Source organism: Emys orbicularis, chromosome 13 (assembly GCF_028017835.1).
Source record: "Emys orbicularis isolate rEmyOrb1 chromosome 13, rEmyOrb1.hap1, whole genome shotgun sequence".
NCBI lineage: Eukaryota > Metazoa > Chordata > Testudines > Emydidae > Emys > Emys orbicularis.
Genome location: NC_088695.1, coordinates 3,608,754 through 3,632,027, shown reverse-complemented (window position 1 = coordinate 3,632,027; position 23,274 = coordinate 3,608,754). Strand labels below are relative to the sequence as shown.

At 49.6% G+C, this 23,274-nt stretch overlaps 1 protein-coding gene across 2 annotated transcripts in view; it reads right to left on the bottom strand.

Moving 5' to 3' along the window:
• LOC135887916 (C-type lectin domain family 2 member D-like) overlaps positions 1-23,274 on the bottom strand; it is a 51,279-nt gene that overhangs the window by 3,948 nt on the left and 24,057 nt on the right. The window contains exons 5-8 of one of the 2 annotated variants that reach the window (XM_065415714.1): positions 8,929-9,003; positions 7,909-7,974; positions 4,451-4,543; positions 1,561-1,745 (exon numbers count right to left, since the gene is read on the bottom strand). In XM_065415714.1, coding sequence (XP_065271786.1) covers positions 1,561-1,745; positions 4,451-4,543; positions 7,909-7,974; positions 8,929-9,003 — 419 coding nt within the window. Of the gene's footprint in view, positions 1-1,560; positions 1,746-4,450; positions 4,544-7,908; positions 7,975-8,928; positions 9,004-17,361; positions 20,300-23,274 lie in introns of those variants that run through there. The other variant, XM_065415715.1, reaches the window with a different exon arrangement.

Genomic DNA, 23,274 nt, shown 5'->3' with positions numbered 1-23,274 from the left:
GAAGCCTGCTCCACAGCTTAACTAACATGAGAGTTGGAAAGTTTTTCCTAATATCGAACCTACATCCAGGGCCGGCTCTGGCTTTTTTGCCGCCCCAGGCAAAAAAGCCTCCGGCCACCCACCCCACCCCCCCGGGGGGGGAGGGGAGGGCGGCCGGAGCCCTGGGAGGAGGGCTGCGAGCCCCGGCCGGGGCTCCGCTCTCCCCCCGGCGGCCGGGGGGAGGGCGGCCGGAGCCCTAGGAGGAGAGACCCAGTTGAGTAAGCGGCCGGGGGGAGGGCGCCAGGGGGGAGGGCGGCCGGAGGAGGAGAGACCCAGTTGAGTAAGCGGCCGGGGGGAGGGCGCCAGGGGGGAGGGCGGCCGGAGCCCTGGGAGGAGGGCGGCGAGCCCCGGCTGGGGGGAGGGCGCCGGGGGGGAGGGCGGCCAGAGCGCCGGGGGGAGGGCGGCGAGCCCGGCCGTGGCCCCGCTCTCCCCGGCGGCCGGAGCGCCGCGCCGCCCCCCTCCAGGTGCTGCCCCAAGCACAAGCTTGGTGGGCTGGTGCCTGGAGCCGGCCCTGCCTACATCTCCCTTGCTGCAAATTAAGCCCATTACTTCTTGTCCTGCCTTGAGTGGACATGGAGAACAACTGATCAGTGTCCTCTTTATAAAAGCCCTGAACATAGTGGAAGACTGTTATTGGGTCCCTGCTCAGCCTTCTTTTCTCAAGACTAAACATGCCCAGTTTTTTAAACCTTTGCTCATAGGTCAGGTTCCCTCAACCTTTGATCATTTTAGTTGCTCTCCTCTGGACTCTCTTCAAATTGTTCACATCTTTCCTAAAGTGAGGCACCCAGAACTGGACACAGTATGAGACCTCACCAGTGCCAAGTAGAGCGGGACAATCACCTCCCGTGTCTTACATACAACACTCCTGTTCATACACCCCAGGATGAGATTAGCCTTTTTCTCAGCAGCATCACATTGTCGACTCAGTCATATTTGTGATCCACTGGAACCACCAGCTCCTTTTCAGCAGTACGACCGCCTAGCCTATTACTCCCCATTGTGTAGTTGTGCATTTGATTTTTCCTTCCTAGGTGAAGTACTTTGCACTTGTCTTTATTGATGGTTTATAAATAAATTAAATAAATAAGCAAATAAATAAATAAAACGTGAGGCATGTACTGTTGGTTGGAAAATGTTCTGTTCTCTTTCAAAGTAACATTTGCACTGTTTTCCTGCTGGGGAAAAAATTGTGATATAGTTTTTTTATAAAAAAAGGCAGGTTTCCACACCTCTTTCCCACGCTTTTTACCGTTCCTCCCTTTTTTTGAAAGGAAAAAAAAATCCTAATATTTGGAAAAATGAGATTTTGGAGTTAAAAATGAAACCACATTTGAAGTTAAAAATAAAATGAAAATTTTTGGGGGGGGAATCAATTTTTTTCTATTAAAAATGTCAAATCCTGACCCTGAGTTTCCACAACCAGTTCCTTGAATCTAGGAGCTGCCTTAGGCCTTCAGGGGGCGCCAGGCTCTGGCATGTCCCTAGCTGTGGTTATGAAGGTTCGTGTCTCTTCCTTACCAGCTCTGGCAGGGAGTCAATGGAAGCCAGGGAGGCGTTGAGGGAAGAGCAGTGGCTCTGGCTGTCGTTCCAGTTCCCTTCAGTCTCTGAGAAGTAGTAGCATTTCCCTTGGTATCCAACCCAGCCGCCCGGGCACGCAGCAGTGACATGGGGTGGGCAGACTGGGCAGGGGGGCATCTTCTTGGCTGAAAATAAGCAAGTAGCACAGTGGTGAGGGATGGACCTATCCCTGGTGCCTGTCTCTGTGTGGGAATCCCGGCCAGAGAGGGCACTAAGATGCACACGTCTCGGGCCTGGGTTGTCGTTTTGCAGAGATCCCAAGACCAGAAGTGTCCATTGTGATCATCTTGTCTGACCTGCATCACACGGGTCTTAGAACTACCCCAAAATAATCCCTCGAGCGGAGCTTTTACATCATCATCCCATCGTGATTTAAAAACTGTCAGTGACGGAGAATCCACCGCGCCCCTTGGTAAATTGTTCCGAGGGTGACTAACGCTCACTGTTAACAGCTGATGCCTTATTCCCAGTCTGAGTTTGTCCAGCTTCAATTTCCAGCCACTGGATCGTGTTAGACTGAAGAGCCCATTGTTAAATATTTGTGCCCCAAGTAGGTATCTGTAGACTAGGATCAAGTCACCTTTTAACCTTCTCTTGTAAATAGATGGAGCTCTTTGAGTCTATCACTATAAAGCAGGTTTTAATCCTTCTTGTGGCTCAACTCTGACCCCGCTCCAATTTATCAACATCCTTCCTGAATTGTGGGCACCAGAACTGGACACGGGATTGCAGCAGAGGTTGCACCAGGGCCAAATCCAGAGGTAAAATAACCTGTCTTCTCCTACTCGAGATTCCCCTGTTTATACATCCCAGGGTCGCATTAGCTCCTTTGGCCACAGCATCCCACTGGGAGCTCGTGTTCATCGTGTCCACCCCCATGACCCCCAAACCTTTGTCAGAGTCCCTGCTCCCCAGACAGAGCCCCCCTCCTGTATGTACGGCTGCCATTTGCATGGGGTGGCTGGGGAGGACAGAGGTGGAGCTAAGATGGCGTCATGACCCACTGTACCCGTGCATCCGAATGGGCCCGTCCATCATCTTAACTTCCGGCACCGTCGTATGTGGTGGCCCATTCTGCCAGGGACGGACAGCCCATTCAAATGCGCCCCCTTGGGGCAAGGGGTGAAAATGGGAGGGGTGGGTCATTTCATGGACTCCCCCTTGACGTACCCTTCTCAATGCAGACATGTGACGGCTGCCACACCAGGGCTAGAACTGGGGCCCTCCAGAGCAAAGAGCGAGACCCGTAATATTGGAGCCGGAGCCTCTAGGTGGGGCTAGAACAACTCACGTTCTCTGTGGCTGGGCTCAAAGGCCGGCCTGTCACACACACTCGCCAAGGCGTTCCACTCAGGAGAGCGAAGCAGCCACTAAGACTGAGGGTGAAGGAGCCTAACGAGAGATGCAGGAAACGTTTTTACCCAACATCCTGCGAAAACGTTCGAGGTTTTACAGAATTTCCCCTTCCTGAGTCGGGGAGAAAAGTCAAACGTTTTCATGAACTGAAAAGCCAGAAACAATTTCAGTTCGGGTCAATGGAAACTTTTACCAGCCATGTGATTTCCCAACGCACAGACACATTAACTATGGGCAGAAATGCTGGCACGTGCTCTGTAGCAAAACAGCACGTGTGGATGTCTGGCACATGTTGAAGAGATGCTGGCTTTGCGCTTCCTGTATTCTGGGGCCATTCAGGGCCCTGACCTTCCCCTGGTGTGACTTAGAGCAGCCTCAGGGTTGCTCTAACTTACCCTCTGCTTCTCAGGCTGCCTGGGAAGCACAGAACAGCTGTAATGCAGCGTGCTCTGGCCATAACCACAACCCATCCCCTACACTCTGGGTGCAGAGCCCATACACCAGCTGGGGAGGCCCCTGAATTGGGGGGATTCTCAAAGGGCTCTTTGCATCCACCTTGAGTCCCCAGTGTGGTGTGAAGTGGTCTAAGGATCCAGCCCAGAGTCTCCCACTCTCCACGCGGTCCAACCCGACCCCTACAGCGTGTTCCTCCCTGTAGCCATTTCCTTGTGAAGGTCTGTTTGCCCAGTGAGGCCAAGCAGCCAGCCCCTCGCTCCAGCACTGGCAGCTGTCACCGCACACTCCCTACAGCATGTGTCTTCTCTAAGGAATCCCGGGAACTCTTCGGTTCCTGGGGGCAGGGCGCGCACACTCCAACACACCCCTTTCCACTGCGCCAGCGACTCCCAGCCAGGAATGGGAAGAATCCGTTCAGTGCGACAGATTCTCTGTGTCACGTGAGTTTTACAGAGGAGCTTTGGCACAGAAAAGAAATTCAGAAATGCTCCCAAAGCCACGAGAGACTGGCCCGGATCAGGGAACAGAATCCTCTGCCTGAGACTCCCAGTTGCATTTACACACAGTACTGCGGATGGGGGAGGAGGAACAATGATAAATGGATTGGAAACAATTTTAGAGACGCGCTGTGAGCCATGGCCACACAGTGGCACCCAAACCTACGACAATTTAAGGTGAGATTGGGCATTGGATGACACAGGGAGTGGGAGGCAGGGAGACCCGCCCACTGCATCCCTACACCGCTACCCAGGCCTGGGATCTAGTGGGGCTGCTTCCCAGGGGGCAGGGCATGGGGTTAGGCCTTTCCTCTTTGGGGGAAAGGGTGTGGAGAGAGATTTCCCCTCTGAAAAGGGGAATGTGCTTCAACGGAGGAGTCAGACCAGGGCAAAGACGGGGTGAGAAGGGGCCGTGGGAAACGCAACTGGGCACCGTGACCTTGGGGCTAGGACAGCAGTCAATGAAGAATCAGTGACAAGGGAATGAGAATCAGCTGGGTTAGTAATGACCCTTCACTCACCCGCCAGTGCAATTACGGTGATGATCAACGCTGTGATGACGACAGTAACGGTAATTGGGATCCATTTATCTTTAATGCATTTTAGGCTGAAATCTGCAAAATAAAAAAAATAGATGAAAGGAGACGAAGGCATTTCAATAGCAAATGCTGCCGATGCGTGAAAATGGTCGTGTTTTGCTAGGTGCTTCCATGAGTGGATAAATCTAGTTGATGATGATCAAGAGCATGGAACAGCTGCCATACAAGGAGAGACTACAAAGATCAGTGCCGTTCTGCTTAGAAAAGAGACGACTAACGGGGGGATAGGCTAGAGGTCTATAAAACCATGAACGGTGTGGAACAAGTGAACAGAGAAGTGTTATTTACCCTTCCCACAACACAAATACCAGGTGTCACCTGATGAAATTAACAGGAAGCAGGTTTAATACAAACAAGAGAAGATACTTTTTCATACAGCGCATAGTTCACCTGCCATTGGATGTGGTGATGGCCAAAAATAACTAGGTTCCAAAAAATAACTAGCTACGTTCCTAGAGGACAGGTCCATCAATGGCTATTAGCCAAGGTGGTCAGGGACGCAACCCCATGTTCCTCTGACTGCCAGAAGCCAGGAGCCAAGGCAGGGGTGGATCGCTCAGTAATTCCCCTGTCCTGTCCCATCCCACGAAGCTCTGATAGTGGCCACTGTAGCAGACGGGAGACTGGGATAGACTGTGCTCTGACCCAGTGTGGCAGCTCTTATGTTTACAACTTTCCCAAACAACTTAACAATATATTTTCAATAAAAATTTCACCAAAAGATCTATGAAAAAAGAAAAAGCAAGAAACTCCTTCTTTTCACCGAAAATGAAAAAGCCAAACAACTCTGACAATTCTGGGTGAAAAAAAATATTTTTTTCAATTAAAAGAACAAACAGGTTAAAAAATGTCATTGAGCTCTGGTCACCAGCTTTGAAGGACCTTCTTACTTCCCAGATTGCTAGATCAGGGACCGTGCCGCCATGAGCTGGTTGATTGGGAGAGCCATTTTCATGATTGCCCAGAGTTACTGGGGCTAATATGGGGGCTACTCATCAGCAGTAGAAATTGAACGCCTGATTTCTGGATTTAAAGGCACAAGCCATTACCACTTGAGCTAAAGGAACAGCACCTTAAGGGATTGTCTCTCGCAGTGTGTCTGTGCAGCGCCCGGCACAACGGTGCCCTGATCTCAGCTGGGGCAGGGACTGTCTCTCGCTGTGTGTCTGTGCAGCGCCCGGCACAACGGGGCCCTGATCTCAGCTGGGGCAGGGACGGTCTCTCCCTGTGTGTCTGTGCAGCACCCGGCACAACGGGGCCCTGATCTCAGCTGAGGCAGGGACGGTCTCTCGCTGTGTGTCTGTGCAGCGCCCGGCACAACGGGGCCCTGATCTCAGCTGGGGCAGGGACTGTCTCTCCCTGTGTGTCTGTGCAGCGCCCGGCACAACGGTGCCCTGATCTCAGCTGGGGCAGGGACTGTCTCTCGCTGTGTGTCTGTGCAGCGCCCGGCACAATGGGGCCCTGATCTCAGCTGGGGCAGGGACTGTCTCTCCCTGTGTGTCTGTGCAGCACCCGGCACAACGGGGCCTGATCTCAGCTGGGGCAGGGCCTGTCTCTCGCTGTGTGTCTGTGCAGCGCCCGGCACAACGGGGCCCTGATCTCAGCTGGGGTAGGGACTGTCTCTCCCTGTGTGTCTGTGCAGCGCCCAGAACAACGGGGCCCTGATCTCAGCTGGGGCAGGGACTGTCTCTCGCTGTGTGTCTGTGCAGCGCCCGGCACAACGGGGCCCTGATCTCAGCTGGGGCAGGGACTGTCTCTCACTGTGTGTCTGTGCAGCACCCGGCACAACGGGGCCTGATCTCAGCTGGGGCAGGGCCTGTCTCTCGCTGTGTGTCTGTGCAGCGCCCGGCACAACGGGGCCTGATCTCAGCTGGGGCAGGGCCTGTCTCTCGCTGTGTGTCTGTGCAGCGCCCGGCACAACGGGGCCCTGATCTCAGCTGGGGCAGGGCCTGTCTCTCGCTGTGTGTCTGTGCAGCGCCGGGCACAACGGGGCCCTGATCTCAGCTGGGGCAGGGACGGTCTCTCGCTGTGTGTCTGTGCAGCGCCCGGCACAACGGGGCCCTGGTCTTAGCTGGGGCAGAGACTGTCTCTCGCTGTGTGTCTGTGCAGCGCCCGGCACAACGGGGCCCTGATCTCAGCTGGGGCAGGGACTGTCTCTCCCTGTGTGTCTGTGCAGCGCCCGGCACAACGGTGCCCTGATCTCAGCTGGGGCAGGGACTGTCTCTCGCTGTGTGTCTGTGCAGCGCCCGGCACAACGGGGCCCTGATCTCAGCTGGGGCAGGGACTGTCTCTCCCTGTGTGTCTGTGCAGCACCCGGCACAACGGGGCCTGATCTCAGCTGGGGCAGGGCCTGTCTCTCGCTGTGTGTCTGTGCAGCGCCCGGCACAACGGGGCCCTGATCTCAGCTGGGGTGGGGACTGTCTCTCCCTGTGTGTCTGTGCAGCGCCCGGAACAACGGGGCCCTGATCTCAGCTGGGGCAGGGACTGTCTCTCGCTGTGTGTCTGTGCAGCACCCGGCACAACGGGGCCTGATCTCAGCTGGGGCAGGGCCTGTCTCTCGCTGTGTGTCTGTGCAGCGCCCGGCACAACGGGGCCTGATCTCAGCTGGGGCAGGGCCTGTCTCTCGCTGTGTGTCTGTGCAGCGCCCGGCACAACGGGGCCCTGATCTCAGCTGGGGCAGGGACTGTCTCTCACTGTGTGTCTGTGCAGCACCCGGCACAACGGGGCCTGATCTCAGCTGGGGCAGGGACTGTCTCTCGCTGTGTGTCTGTGCAGCGCCCGGCACAACGGGGCCTGATCTCAGCTGGGGCAGGGCCTGTCTCTCGCTGTGTGTCTGTGCAGCGCCCGGCACAACGGGGCCCTGATCTCAGCTGGGGCAGGGCCTGTCTCTCGCTGTGTGTCTGTGCAGCGCCGGGCACAACGGGGCCCTGATCTCAGCTGGGGCAGGGACGGTCTCTCGCTGTGTGTCTGTGCAGCGCCCGGCACAACGGGGCCCTGGTCTCAGCTGGGGCAGAGACTGTCTCTCGCTGTGTGTCTGTGCAGCGCCCGGCACAACGGGGCCCTGATCTCAGCTGGGGCAGGGACTGTCTCTCGCTGTGTGACTGTGCAGCGCCCGGCACAACGGGCCCTGATCTCAGCTGGGGCAGGGACTGTCTCTCGCTGTGTGTCTGTGCAGCGCCCGGCACAACGGGGCCCTGATCTCAGCTGGGGCAGGGACGGTCTCTCGCTGTGTGTCTGTGCAGCGCCCGGCACAACGGGGCCCTGATCTCAGCTGGGACAGGGACTGTCTCTCGCTGTGTGTCTGTGCAGCATGCAATGGGCCTCAGCTGCTGTCTCTAGATGTTACCATATTGTACCTAATAAATATTATAATTATTTACCGACATCTCTTCTCATTTCTTCCACTTGTCCGTGACCCGGCAGCATTAAGTCATTAACCCCTCTACCTACCAGAAAGCAAAAGAAACTGTCATTTAAGGTTAGATCATACAGTCCCCTCCACGCAGGGCCCAGTGCTGTGTACGAAGCCCAGGCCTTTTGACGGCATCCATCACTGCTTCCCCTCCCCCTGTGCATCCCAAAGTGACTGGCAGTCCCCAAATCTTGCTATCCCCACCCCACACAGCCCTCCCTTGGCCTGGCTGAGGGGCTGCAAACGGATTAGGGAGCATGGTAATGCATTTGACAAATTGTGTGTCATGTCCCCCTCTAGTGGCTGGTAAGAGGATAATATCTCTGCCAACATTTGTGTTAGCATTATAACAACTCTGGCTCTTCCTGTTCTCCATAGAAATCTCCAATCCCTCTTGGAATTTTGCTAAGTTCTTGGCCTTAACATCATCGGTTGATGTCACCTACCAGTGAGTTCCACCATCTAATTACCCAGTGTGTGAAAAATTGTTTCCTCTGATCAGTTTTGAAGTTCCCACCTTTCCATTCCATTGACTGTCCCCTTAGTGCTTGTTCTAGACACAGATCTACCTTCTCTATCCCATCCATTATCCTGTCCCTTGTACCTGTCTCCTCTGCAAGGTAACAATCTCCGTCTTTTCAAGCTCTCTTTACAGGAGAGTTTTCCCAGGCCCTTCATCCTTCCCGTCACCTTTCTCGGAACCTCTCTACTTCTACAATATCCTTTCCGAAATGGGGCACACACAGTATTCCAGATTTTCAGCCTTTCACTCCACCAGTTCTCCTGTTGGCCAGAGTTCTTCAGGGTGGAAAAGACCCAAATTGCTAACATTAAAAACAAGCATAAACCAAAGAGCAACAAAAACTCCTTGTATCCTATCTTTATCCCTCATAAAAAAGAGGGGGCAGCCCACCCACCGTATTTTTGTCCCTCTGCCAATCACACCGCAGGCTCCCTTTTAATTAAGACCAAAGTATTTAGTATTTACTGGTATCGCTTGTCGCTTCGGCGCTCTCTTCTGCCATTTTCGGGATAATCAGCACCGAGACTGCTGTGTCTCCACCTACCAGGAAGGAACAGAGACGGTCACTCAGGGTGGGTTATTTTAATTATGCACTTCTCCTTTAAAACCATCAGAACGTACCATGGGCCAAATGCCACACACAATGCCCAGTCTAACCTCTCACTGTGTCCATCTAGGTGTTTTCAGTGCATCCGTCACCATGTGAGACCCACTGTCATGGCTTCCCCTGGCCTTAATATCCTCAGATACCCAACAGGCCCCACCCCTCCTTCACAGATTCGTAGATTTTAAGGCCTGAAATAGGGCTGTTGATTATTTGCAGTTAACTCACGCGATTAACTTAAAAAAATTAATCACCATTAAAAAACTTAATCATGATGAATTACACTATTAAACAATAGAATACCAATTGAAATTTATTACATATTTTGGATGTTTTTCTACATTTGCAAATATATTGATTTCTATTACAATGCAGAATACAAAGTGTACAGTTGTTTTTTGTTTTTTATTAATGGAGATATCCCATCTCCTAGAACTGGAAGGGACCCTGAAAGGTCATCAAGTTCAGCCCCTGCCTTCACTAGCAGGACCAAGTACTGATTTTGCCCCAGATCCCCAAGTGGCCCCCTCAAGGATTGAACTCACAACCCTGGGCTTAGCAGGCCAATGCTCAAACCACTGAGCTATCCCTCCCCCCAGTGCGCACTTTATATTATTATTTTTATTACAAATAATTGCACTGTAAAAATGATAAACAAAAGAAATGGTATTTTTCAATTCACCTCATGCAAGTACTGTAGTGCAATCTCTTTATCATGAAAATGTAATTTACCAATGTAGATTTTTTTTGTTACATAACTGAACTCAAAAATAAAACAATGTAAAACTTTAGAGCTTACAAGTCCACTCAGTCCTACTTTTTGTTCAGCCAATCGCTAAGACAAACAAGTCTGTTTACATTTACAGGAGATAATCATAGAATCATAGAAGATTAGGGTAGGAAGAGACATCAGGAGGTCATCTAGTTCAATCCCCTGCTCAAAGCAGGACCAACCCCAACTAAATCATCACAGACAGGGCTTTGTCAAGCCGGGCCTTAAAAACCTCTTCAGATGGAGATTCCACCACCTCCCTAGGTAACCCGTTCCAGTGCTTCACCACCCTCCTAGTGAAATAGTGTTTCCTAATATCTAACCTAGACCTCCCCCACTGCAACCTGAGACCATTGCTCCTTGTTCTGTCATCTGCCACCACTGAGAACAGCCGAGCTCCATCCTCTTTGGAACCCCCCTTCAGGTAGTTGAAGGCTGCTATCAAATCCTCCCTCACCCTTCTCTTCTGCAGATTAAACAAGCCAAGTTCCCTCAGCCTCTCCTCGTAAATCATGTGCCCCAGCCCCCTGATAATTTTCGTTGCCCTCCGCCGGAATCTCTCCAATTTGTCCACATCCTTTCTGTAGTGTTGGGCCCTGTCATAAACATACAGCTAAGGGTAGCATAAAATCCCTTCTTACCTGTAAAGGGTTAAGAAGCTCACATAACCTGATTGGCACCTGACCAAAAGGACCAAAAAGGGGAGAAGATACTTTCAAATCTGTGGGGGAAGGTTTTTGTTTGTGTGTTCCGTTGTTCTCTCAGAGTCAGCAAGGAACCAGGGCAGGGAAAATACATCTCCCTAAGCCATATCTGAACTAAGCATCTAATATTGCAGAAATAGTAAGTAATAGCAAGGAAATGCGTTAGATTATCTTTTGTTGTAGCTTGTGAATTTTTCCTGTGCTAAGAGGGAGGTTTATCCCTGTTTTTTGTAACTTTAAAGTTTTGCCCAGAGGGGAAATCCTCTGTGTTTTTTGAATCTTTTGTTATTCTGTAAAGTATTTACCATCCTGATTTTACAGACGTGATTCTTTTACCTTCTCTTTAATTAAAATTCTTCTTCTAAGAACCTGATTGATTTTTCATTGTTCTTAAGATCCAAGGGTTTGGGTCTGTGTTCACCTGTACCAACTGGTGAGGATATTATTCTAAAGCCTTCCCCAGGAAAGGGGGTGTAGGGTTTGGGCGAATATTTTGGGGGAATAGGACTCCAAGTGGTCCTTTCTCTGATTCTTTGTCTAAATCACTTGGTGGTGGCAGCATACTGTTCAAGGACAAGGTGGAATTTGTGCCTTGGGAAAGTTTTTAACCTAAGCTGGTAAAAATAAGCTTAGGGGGTCTTTCATGCGGGTCCCCACATCTGTACCCCAAAGTTCAGAGTGGGGAAGGAACCCTGACAGGCCCAAAACTGGACACAATACTCCAGATGTGGCCTCACCAGTGCCGAATAGAGGGGAATAATCACTTCCCTCGATCTGCTGGCAGTGCTCCTACTACTACAGCCTTATATGCCGTTAGCTTTCTTGGTAATAAGGACACACTGCTGACTCATATCCAGAGTCTCATCAATCCCCAGGTCCTTTTCTGCTGCCTGCTTCTTATTTACAATGTCACCTGAAAGTGAGAACAGGCATCTGCATGGCACTTTTGTAGCCGGCCTTGCAAGGTGTTTATGTGCCAGATATGCTAAACATTCGTATGCCCCTTCATGCTTCGGCCGCCATTCCAGAGGACATGCTTCCATGCTGATGATGCTCGTTCAAAAAATAATGCATCCGAAGAAGTGGGCTGTAGCCCACGAAAGCTTATGCTCTAATAAATTTGTTAGTCTCTAAGGTGCCACAAGTACTCCTGTTCTTTTTGTGGATACAGACTAACACGGCTACTACTCTGAAACCTGCATTAACTAAATTTGTGACTCAACTCCTTGGGGGAGAATTGCATGTCTCTTGTTCTGTTTTACCTGCATTCTGCCATATATTTCATGCTATAGCAGTCTCGGATGACGACCCAGCACATGTTCGTTTTAAGAACACTTTCACAGCGGATTTGACAAAAATGAAAAAGACATACCAATGTGAGATTTCTAAAGACAGCTACAGCACTCGACCCAGGGTTTAAGAATCTGATGCGCCGTCCAAAATCTGAGAGGGATGAGGTGTGGAGCATGCTTTCAGAAGTCTTAAAAGAGCAACACTCAGATGCGGAAACTACAGAACTCGAACTATCAAAAAAGAAAATCAACCTTCTGTGGGTGGCATCTGACTCAGATGATGAAAATGAACATGCGTCAGTCTGCTCTGCTTTGGATCATTATCGAGCAGAATCCATTATCAGGGTGGTTGAAGCATGAAAGGACATATGAGCTGTTCTCATTTTCAAGTGACGTAAACAAGAAGCGGGCAGCATGTCTTCAAATCACCAGGGCCAGATGAAATGCATCCTAGAATACTCCAGGAGCTGACTGAGGAGATATCTGAGCCATTAGCAATTATCTTTGAAGAGTCATGGAAGACGGGAGACATTCCAGAAGACTGGAAAAGGGCAAATATAGTGCCCATCTATAAAAAAGGGAAATAAGTACAACATGGGGAATTACAGACCAGTCAGCTTCACTTCTGTACCCGGAAAGATAATGGAGCAAATAATTAAGCAATCAATTTGCAAACACCTAGAAGATAATAAGGTGATAAATAACAGTCAGCATGGATTTGTCAAGAACAAATCATGTCAAATCAACCTGATAGCTTTCTTTGACAGGGTAACAAGCCTTGTGGATGGGGGGGAAGTGGTAGATGTGGTATATCTAGACTTTAGTAAGGTTTTTGATATGGTCTGGCATGTCCTTCTCACAAACAAACTAGGGAAATACAACCTAGATGGAGCTACTATAAGGTGGGTTCATAACTGGTTGGAAAATTGTTCCCAGAGAGGAGTTATCAGTGGTTCACAGTCATGCTGGAAGGGCATAACAAGTGGGGTCCCGCAGGGATCTGTTCTGGGTCCAGTTCTGATCAATATCTTCATCAATGATTTAGATAATGGCATAGAGAGTGCACTTATCAAGTTTGTGGACAATACCAAGCTGGGAGGGGTTGCAAGTGCTTTGGAGGATAGGATTAAAATTCAAAATGATCTGGACAAACTGGAGAAATGGTCTGAGGTAAATAGGATGAAATTCAATAAGGATAAATGCAAAGTACTCCACTTAGGAAGGAACAATCAGTTGCACACATACACAATGGGAAATGACTGCCTAGGAAGGAGTACTGCGGAAAGAGATCTGGGGGTCATAGTGGCTCACAAGCTAAATAGGAGTCAACAGTGTAATGCTATTGCAAAAAAAGCAAACATCATTCTGGGATGTAATAGCAGTATTGTAAGCAAGACATGAAAAGTAATTCTTCCTCTTTACTCCGCGCTGATTAGGCCTCAGCTGGAGTATTATGTCCAGTTCTGGGCACCACATTTCAGGAAAGACGTGGACAAATTGGAGAAAGTCCAAGGAAGAGCAACAAAAATGATTAAAGGTCTAGAAAACATAACCTATGAGGGAAGATTGAAAGAACTGGGTTTGTTTAGTCTGGAGAAGCGAAGACTGAGAGGGGACATGATAACAGTTTTCAAGTACATAAAAGGTTGTTACAAGGAGGAGAGAGACATTTTTTTTCCCTTAACCTCTGACAATAGGACAAGAAGCAATGGGCTTAAATTGCAGCAAGGGAGGTTTAGGTTGGACATTAGGAAAAACTTCCTAACTGTCAGGGTGGTTAAGCACTGGAATAAATTGCCTAGGGAGGTTGTGGAATCTCCATCATTGGGGATTTTTAACAGCAGGTCAGACAAACACCTGCCAGTGATGGTCTAGATCAGGGGTCGGCAACGTTTGGCACGCGGCTCGCCAGGGTAAGCACCCTGGCGGGCTGGGCCAGTTTATTTACCTGCTGACACGGCAGGTTCAGCTGATCGCGGCCCCCACTGGCCGCGGTTCACCGTCCCGGGCCAATGGGGGCGGCGGGAAGCCGCGGCCAGCACATTGCTCGCCCACGCCACTTCTCGCCGCCCCCATTGGCCCGGGACAGCGAACCGCGGCCAGTGGGGGCCGCGATCGGCTGAACCTGCCGTGTCAGCAGGTAAATAAACTGGCCCGGCCCGCCAGGGTGCTTACCCTGGCGAGGCGCGTGCCAAACGTTGCTGACCCCTGGTCTAGATAATACTTAGTCCTGCCATGAGTGCAGGGGACTGGACTAGATGACCTCTCGAGGTCCCTTCCAGTTCTATGATTATCTCCTGCAAACTGCAACCAAACTTGTTTGAGCAATTGGCTGAACAAGAAGTAGGACTGAGTGGACTTGTAGGCTCTAAAGTTTTACACTGTTTTATTTTTGAATGCAGATATTTTTTGTACATAATTCTACATTTATAAGTTCAACTTTCATGATAAAGAGATTGCACTACAGTACTTGTATTAGCTGAATTGAAAAATCCTATTTCTTTTTTTTTTACAGTGCAAATATTTGTAATCAAAGATAAATATAAAGTGAGCACTGTACACTTTGTATTCGGTGTTGCAATTGAAATCAATATATTTGAAAATGTAGAAAACATTCAAAAATATTTAAATAAATGGTATTCTATTACTCTTTAACAGTGTGATGAATCGTGATTAATTTTTAATCACGCGATTAATCGTGATTGCTTTTTTTAATCGCTTGACCGCACTAGCCCAAAGACATTAAGTAGTGGGAATTTGGTCCCAGGGTTAGTCACTCTCACTGTTAGAAAACCTGTGCGTTATTTCTCATTTGAATTGTCTGGCTTCAGCTTACAGCCATTGGTCCTTGTCCTGCCTTTCTCTGTTAGTTTAAAGAGCCATTTAGCACCCGGTATTTCCTCCCAGGGCAGGTCCAAGACACCTCTCAATCTTCTGTTTAAGAAACTAAACAGACGGAGCTCGTTCAATCTCTCACTGTAAGACCTTTTCTCCAGCTGCCAATCATTTTCATGGATCTTCTCCACCCCTCTCTGATTTTTCAACTTCCTTTTTAAAACATGGACACAAGAAGTGGACTCACTAGTCCAGTATCACCTCACCAGTGCCGTACACAGAGGTTAAATCACCCGCCTTCCCCTGCTCACAGCTCCCGTTTACACAGTCACGGATCGCGTTTGCCATTTTTGCCCCGGCATCACACTGGGAGCTGATGTTGAGTTGCTTGTTCATTATCACCCCTGATCCCCCAGGCTGAGATAATAACCTGCCTTTTCAATCCATTCAGTGTCATGCATTGCAAAGGGAGACTCTTGTACCCCTCTCCTGGTCCATTCGCACAACGGATAACAGCCTACTACTGCTGCCACCTCAAGTTCTATGTTGCGGTGCTAACTGTCCCCACTTCAAACCCAGCTCATAGACAACGACAAAAGTCTTTATGTTAACGAACAGTTTAATGGGGTTCAGGACACACGCCACTGATCAGAGATCTCCTGGCTTATAAAGGGGCCCTTAATGTAACAGGGTGCACAGGGTTCCCCACACAAGGGTTTAGTAAGTCAGAGCAATGGGCCAGTGCTGCTGAGTTTTCAGTCCCCATCCCCAGCGCTGCACATTCTCCTCCTCCAGCCACTGGTCTCTGGGCCACCAAATTCCCAACCTTCACTTACTCCAACCACACGGCTACCTTTAAGGCATTAAAGAATGTGATCTCCTCTGGCACCAGGCCTTTAACTCAGGGGACACGGGGCATTTCCTTTCCACCTCGGCTTCAGTGGTGTGGGCTGCTGGGCAGGGTGAGCGAGACTTTGCACAGACACCTGGGAATGCAGATGGCTCTTGTCTGTCTCCCTCATGCCAGCCCTTAGTGCTGCAAGTTCTGTCCCATCACCGTAGCTTCTGAGAATCTCCCATGTACTTGGTGCCAACGCATCTACGGTTAATATTATTAGCTACTTCTCTTGCAGAAGTGTCACGGGGCATCAAGCAAGACTGGAGCCCCTTTGTGCTGGGCGCTGCACAGACACACAGCGAGAGACAGGCCCTGCCCCAGCTGAGATCGGGGCCCCATTATGCCAGGCGCTGCGCAGACACACAGTGATAGTCATTACCCTAGCAAGATCAGGGCCCAGTTGTGCAGACAGTCTCTGACCCAAAGAGCTCACAGTCTAACCAGACAAAGGGCGAGAGGGGAAACAGTGCAGAGAGGGGACTTGCTCAGAGTCACACCACAGTTTAGTGGCAGAACCAGGATTAGAACCCAGGTCTTCTGTCACCCACTCTGGTGCTCCAGGCACTAGATGACAGCATGACCATGGTTTTTTGTTCTGATTAGCATGGCCCTGGCTGGAGCCCTTGGCATAACTGACAGTGTGAACCAAAGAAGGCCTGACCTTGGCAAAATAAGTTTTAACACCAAGTGAGCATATCCTGAGCGGAGAGGATGGTACAAAAACACGCAGATCTCTCAAGAGAACACGTCAGCACATTCCCGAGAGATGGTGCAGGAACACACCGACCCCTCGTACGACAAGGAGGGGATGACAGAATAACAGATAAGGATGTTTTGGTGGAACTAGAAGGTACAAGGACAAGGGCAGTAACTAAACGTCTGGAGCGTCATACGTCACTTGTTTGTATCGATGCCTAAAGAGGAGACGCCAGAGGAGGGGTGACTTTACACTGATCTAGGGGACAGGACCCTGGTGCGCTGACTGAGCCGGTACCATTGTCCCAGGTATACATGTATTAGGGTCCTTGTGACTCCTACGGGACACTAGCACTGTGGTGTGTTGACAATGAACCTGGCTGAGCTCCTTTGCCACTGAACTGAGCCCGGGTCAGAGACGTAACTATGTATTTTTGTGCCCAAGGCAAGAATATAAAATTGCGCCCTCCCCCAGGGCCGGCTCTTCGGCAGCAATTTGGTGGCAGGTCCCTCAGTCCCTCTCGGAGGGAAGGGCCTGCCGCCGAATTGCCGCTGAAGAATGAATGAAGCGGCGGCGGTAGAGCCTGTGATTTTGGGGGGTCAACTCATGATTTTTGACTGCTTGGGCTGGTAATGCTGCTTCCAAGATGGTCTTTGGTTCCAGTCCAGTTCCAATCCCGAGAGGGACTCACAGGTGAAGAGAGGAGGGAGGGGCTGGATATCAGCAGTGGCCACTAGGGATCAACATGTGTCCTGAGAATGCTGGGAGTTCAGGTTTGCAGGGCAGGATCAGGGGTGGCAGGTTTGTAGAAATCTGTCTCATACAGAGCAGCGACTTACTTGTATCTCCTACCTCTCAGGTGAGTGCACGCACTGTTGGGGGAGTGGGTTGCTCTCCGCTTGTTTGGGAAATTGTGGAATGTTTTCATCCCGATTTGGGACAGAATTTTTTTTTTATATCAATATTTTTTGTCGTATGGGAAAACCATTTCCTGCCCAGCAATTTACAGGCTGCCCTGTACAAGGCACTTTCCAAACAGGGAAGGCACACTTTGTCCTTAGATTATAAGCAATTCACAGCAGGGAATCTATGTTAAGGGGAAGGGAAGAAAAACATGTCATTTATCTACAAATCAACAGACCAGATCAAAAACTTGCCATCAAAACATTGTTCTTAAACAGAAAATAACCTTTTTTACAAAAAGAAAATGTCTAGGCCCCTTTCCCACTCCCCGATGTGTTCATTTGGGTTGAATTTCATTTCTTTTTCTTTGTTTGGACAAAAGATTTTGATATGAAAAATTCTGGAAAGAACCCGCCCCTCTCCCGCTACTGTCTCTCTTTAAACAAATATTTTCCCCATCCCTTCCTCCCCATGTGGGAAAAAGAGTTTTTAAAAGTGAGAGGAAGTAGGGTTGGTTGGTTGATTTTTCCTCCCACCAAAACAAAGGTTTATTTACTTGTCTATTTTAAACACCAGAGTAATCCAAAATGGGAGGCCCGGCTTAAGCGGGAATTATTTGGCGGCAGGTCTCTGGCCTGTATCGTACAGGAGGTCAGACGACATGACCACCGCGGTCACTTCTGGCCTTGGAATCTACGACTCGGGTTCAGTTTTCTGTTTGTGTTTTGTTTGTTTTTTGCTTTAGTTTCTGCTCCAAGTTAAGGACCCTCAGATTTCCCTCAACCACCATGACAGCTCCCCTTCTGACCCTTAGGGCAGATTTTCAGAACAGCTCAGCTCATTGTATATGGCGTTGGTGAGCCGGACGCCGGACTGGTGCCTTTCTGGAAGATAGACTTTAGCCAAACAGAAGTTATTGGGCTCAATACAGGGATAAGTGGGGGAAGTTCTCTGGCCCGTGCTAGGCAGGAGGCCAGACTAGATCATTTAATGGTCCCTTCTAGCCTTAACCTACATGAATCTATTGAAAACCTGGCCACTAATTTTGGTTCCTAACTGGGAGTCATTTTGGGTTACTCTGGTATTTACACAGCCCAGGGGAAGTGACTAAACCCTTCCAGGAGCTCTCCCGACCCAAACAATCTTAGCTCAGAGCAATGAATTAAATGCACGTGATGAGAGATGCTAAGTCTCTCCCATTCACAGTTTCAGTCAGAATAAAAATAAATAAATAAATAAAGGATGGCAAAAAAATCCTGGAGAAAACACTGTTAAAAATGTTTGTCAAATTCTGATCAGATCTACTCAAAAACACACGCACAAAAATAAAGTTCATCAGAGCAGCCATATGGGGTCAGGCCAATGCTCCATCTAGCCCAGTGTCCTGTCTTCCCACAGTCGCTGGTGGCAATTGCTTCAGAGGCAATTACCAGAACAGGGCAATTATCAAGTGATCCATCCCGTGTCGTCCAGTCCCAGCTTCAAATGATGTTTCCAAGATCCATTGGCTACTTCTTACCCCGACTTTGGTTCAGTCTCTTCGGCCTTTTCCCAACTGTAAGGGTCTGTATCCCACACTCAGGGTCTCTGTCCCCCTGTAGTAGCTGCTGTTCACAAGTCTGGTTCTTTAGCTCAACGAGTAGCTGCCTGTACCTGCATTTTAGTGTCAGGCCAGTTTCCATCGCGGAGGCCAGCCCATCGTGGTCCATCCCTCCTGCTGCCATTCGGGCATCGCACCCAACCCTCACCCTTTGCCTCGCGGGTGCTGAGCCCACGTCCCCTTTTCGGGCTAGGCCCGGCTGGGTTACATGGGTTGCCTGGCCATCAGACACTCACCTAACACCACCCCAGGCCTGGCTTCAGGGGTGCCTAATCCAGGCGAGGTTCACGTGCTCATTTGTTGGGCTTTCATGAGCATCTTGCGCAGGATCGTTTTTAGTCTGGAACCTCCCCCCAGACCTGTTCGTCTCCCAGGAGCACTAGCTCCAGACGACATAGCCCTGGGATTCATCGGAACACGCAAGCCCCTCCACCACGTCAAGGTAACGATCCTCGGAGGAAGGTCATATGTTCTGGACAACCGGGTGCAGAGACGGGCAGAGCAGTCAACCAGTCACCACTTGTTGATGGTAAATGGGAGCGGGAGATCTACCGGCGGATTGGGGAGGCGGCCGCAGTGATGCGGCCGCTGTGCCGATCCGTGGTGGTGAAGCGGGAGCTGAGTTCTCAGACGAAGCTCTTGGTTTACAGTTTAATCTATGTCCCCATCCCCACCTCTGGCCATGAACTTTGGGTAATGACTGAAAGGACGAGATCGCGGGTACAAGCGGCGGAAATGAGGTTTCTCCACAGGGTGGCTGGGCTTACTCTCTGAGACAGGGTAAGGTTACTCCCTGGAAGGCTTCCTTTGGAACTCTACTGAACATGTACCACTGGGAGGAGGCACCAAGGCCAACCCAGAACACGCTGGAGGGATTATCTCCCACGGCTGGCCTGGGAATCCCCCAGGAGGAGCTGGAACCTGTTTTGGAGGAAAGGGAGGTCTGGTCCTCCCTACTCTCCATGCTGCTGCCGCGACCCTCACCAGGAAAAGCAGCGTAGAGGAAAAAGAAAGAAGTCAGTGTCGACACTAGGTTCCAGAGTCAACGTGTCAATAAATTAAATGGGGCACTTTTCTGAGTTATTGTTTCAAGCTCTCTGCAGACTCAGGCTCTCTTTGATTTGCCAGAGTATATTCATAACCAAGCAAGCTAGAAACATACTCTTTTTAAAATAAAAGCAGGGATTCTTCATAATCTAAATAACTTATTCACTTTAGGTATTAAGGGGATATTAGATTTAAACCTCTAAAACCCCTGTTCAGTAGTACCAGGGATCTGGAGGGAGCAATGGTTGGAGAGATAGGATGCTCTGCAAGAAATGATGAATGTGTAAGTTCTGCATCCACTGAAGAGGCTGCATTGACCCTTTACGTGATCTTAGACGTTGTGTCCCCTGCTGCACCACTTGGCTTCCTTCTAGAGCACTCGTCCGGCTGGCTGCAGATGAAATGTCTCTCTGAGTAGCACCTGGAGCTGCTGACCCCATGTTCATCCAGGTAGGCGCACTGCCCTTCCCCTCTGACCTGAAACCTGCAACGAGAAGCAGCGTGGGGTTATCACATGCAGCCGGCTCCCATTCCTGCTCACGTATGGAGAAGCAATGTGGTCCAGTGCTGTACGACGCAGGGGAACTGGGGTCTCAATCAGGCTTTGCTACTAATCAACCCTGAGCGAGTCACTTCTAGCTGTAAATGTCACAGTGGATGCTGAGTGCCTGAAAATCAGGCTCACAGAGAACAGGAAACAGAGGTTGGCAAGTTTCTTGCAGGTCTTTCCAGTGTGTGAGGGGACATAGGCCTGGAAGGGAGTTCCTGGGTCACTGAGTCCAGCCCCCTGCTATGGCAGGCAAACCCGGCATATCGTCCTGTTCACAGACTTCTCAGGTTCTGTATTCTATCTAGTTAGGTGGTTCGCCCCATGGCTCCAACTGGGCGTCTGCTTCAGAACCTCCCTCCTCTGATGGGCTGAAACCTTCTGCTAATTTCCAGCCTCAAATTAATTCCTGGCCAGTTTATCAGTGTGTGCTCTTGTGCCAACATTGTCCTGTAGCTTCAGTAGCTCTTCTCACTCCCAGGTGTCTACCCCCGAGGTATTTACAGAGAGCAATGAGAGACCCTCTCATCCTGCTAGGCTCAACCAGCCAAGTTCTTTCAGTCTCCTGGTTGAACTGGTTAAAAGACCCGGAACAAAGGGTAGGAATAAATGGTAAATTTTCAGAATGGGGACGGGTAACTAGTGGTGTTCCCCAGCTTATTTATAAATGAACTGGAGAAAGGGGTAAACAGTGAGGTGGCAAGGTTTGCAGACGATACTAAACTGCTCAAGATAGTTAAGACCAAAGCAGACTGTGAAGAACTTCAAAAAGATCTCACAAAACTAAGTGATTTGCCATTTTGTTGCCCAATGAAATTTAATGTGGATAAATGTAAAGTAATGCACACTGGAAAAAATAACCCAAACTATGCATACAATATGATGGGGGCTAATTTAGCTACAACTAGTCAGGAAAGAGATCTTGGAGTCATCGTGGATAGTTCTCTGAAGACGTCCACGCAGTGTGCAGCGGCAGTCAAAAAAGCAAACAGGATGTTAGGAAGCATTAAAAAACCGATAGAGAATAAGACAGAGAATATCTCCTTGCCCTTATATAAATCCATGGTATGCCCACATCTTGAATACTGCGTATAGATGTGGTCTCCTCATCTCAAAAAAGATATACTGGCATTAGAAAAGGTTCAGAGAAATGTAACTAAAATGATTAGGGGTTTGGAACGGGTCCCATATGAGAAGAGATTAAAGAGGCTAGGACTTTTCAGCTTGGGAAAGAGGAGACTAAGGGGGATATGATAGAGGTCTATAAAATCATGAGTGGTGTGGAGAAAGTGAATAAGGAAAAGTTATTTACTTGTTCCCATAATACAAGAACTAGGGGGCCACCAAATGAAATTAATGGGCAGCAGGTTTAAAACAAATAAAAGGAAGTTCTTCTTCACACAGCGCACAGTCAACCTGTGGAACTCCTTGCCTGAGGAGGTTGTGAAGACTAGGACTATAACAGTTTAAAAAAGAACTCGATAAATTCATGGAGGTTAAGTCCATTAATGGCTATTAGCCAGTATGGGTAAGGAATGGTGTCCCTAGCCTCTGTTTGTCAGAGGATGGAGATGGATGGCAGGAGAGAGATCACTTGATCATTACCTGTTAGGTTCACTCCCTCTGGGGCACCTGGCATTGGCCACTGTCAGAAGACAGGATACTGGGCTGGATGGACGTTTGGTCTGACCCAGTATGGCCGTTCTTATGTTCTTATGTTCTCCTCTGATAAGAGAGATTCTCCATTCCTGTGAACATCCTAGCTGCGCTTTTCTGCACCTATTCCAGTCTGAGTGAGTCTTTATTGAATATGGGTGACCAGAACTGGATGCATTAGTGCAGCTAGACTGGAAATCAGGCAATACCTCAGGGTAAGCAAACCTCATAAGAACGATCGTGCTGGGTCAGACCAATGGTCCATCTAGCCCAGTATCCTGTCTGCTGACAGTGGCCGGTGCCCGGTGCTTCAGAGGGAATGAACAGAACAGGGCAATTATCAAGTGATCCATCCCCTGTCGGCCATTCCCAGCTTCTGGCAATCAGAGCTAGGGACATCCAGAGCATGGGGTTGCTTCCCTGACCATCTTGGTTAATAGCCATTGATAGACCTGTCCTCCTGCTCTCCCTCTTGGACTTGCCTCTTCCAGCAACTTCCCCTTTCTTCCAATATCCTTTTGCTGCCTCACCTGCCCCCGCTCATTATCTTCTCCCCCTGGGTCTCCCAACCTCTCCCCCACACTTCCCATCCATTTCCCTCTGCCTCCCCTTCTGCCCCAGGCACCCAGAGCCCAGCTGTGCTTAGCAAGGCCCTAACGCGGCTACCGAGCTGCTCCCCCACTGAGCTGCCACATCTTCTGCTGCATCCCGTAGCCATAGCGATTCCCCTCGGTGGGCTGTCATTGTGCATGAATGATGGGATGTGTTTGTGCATCATTTTCATTTGGGAATTGTCGTTCTTGGTTCTTCCACCGTTCTCTCCTATAGGTCCTGATTCCCAGCTGGACTACACCTCCCATGATGCACTGCAGTGTCTTCCTACCACCAAAATACCACATAAGAACATCCATCAGTGAGACACTGCAGTGCATCATGGGAGATGTTGTCTGGTCAAAGATCAGGGACAAATGGGACCAGAAGGACCCAGAACTACAATTCCCATGATGTGCTGCAGTGGCCCCACAGGCAAACTAAAATTAAAATGTTTCATTCTGGGTTGACTGAAAATAAACATTTGAGTCAATTTCCACAAAGGAAAAATCTCATCCAGTGACCTTTCCCTCCAGGAAATTTTGCTTTCGACACAATCAGATTTTCCTTAATGGAAAACTTTGAGTTGGAATTTTTCCAACCAGTCCCACTTGTGCCACCCACATTAACCGAGTGGGGCTCTCTGTCCTCCTCTGGTGCCTACG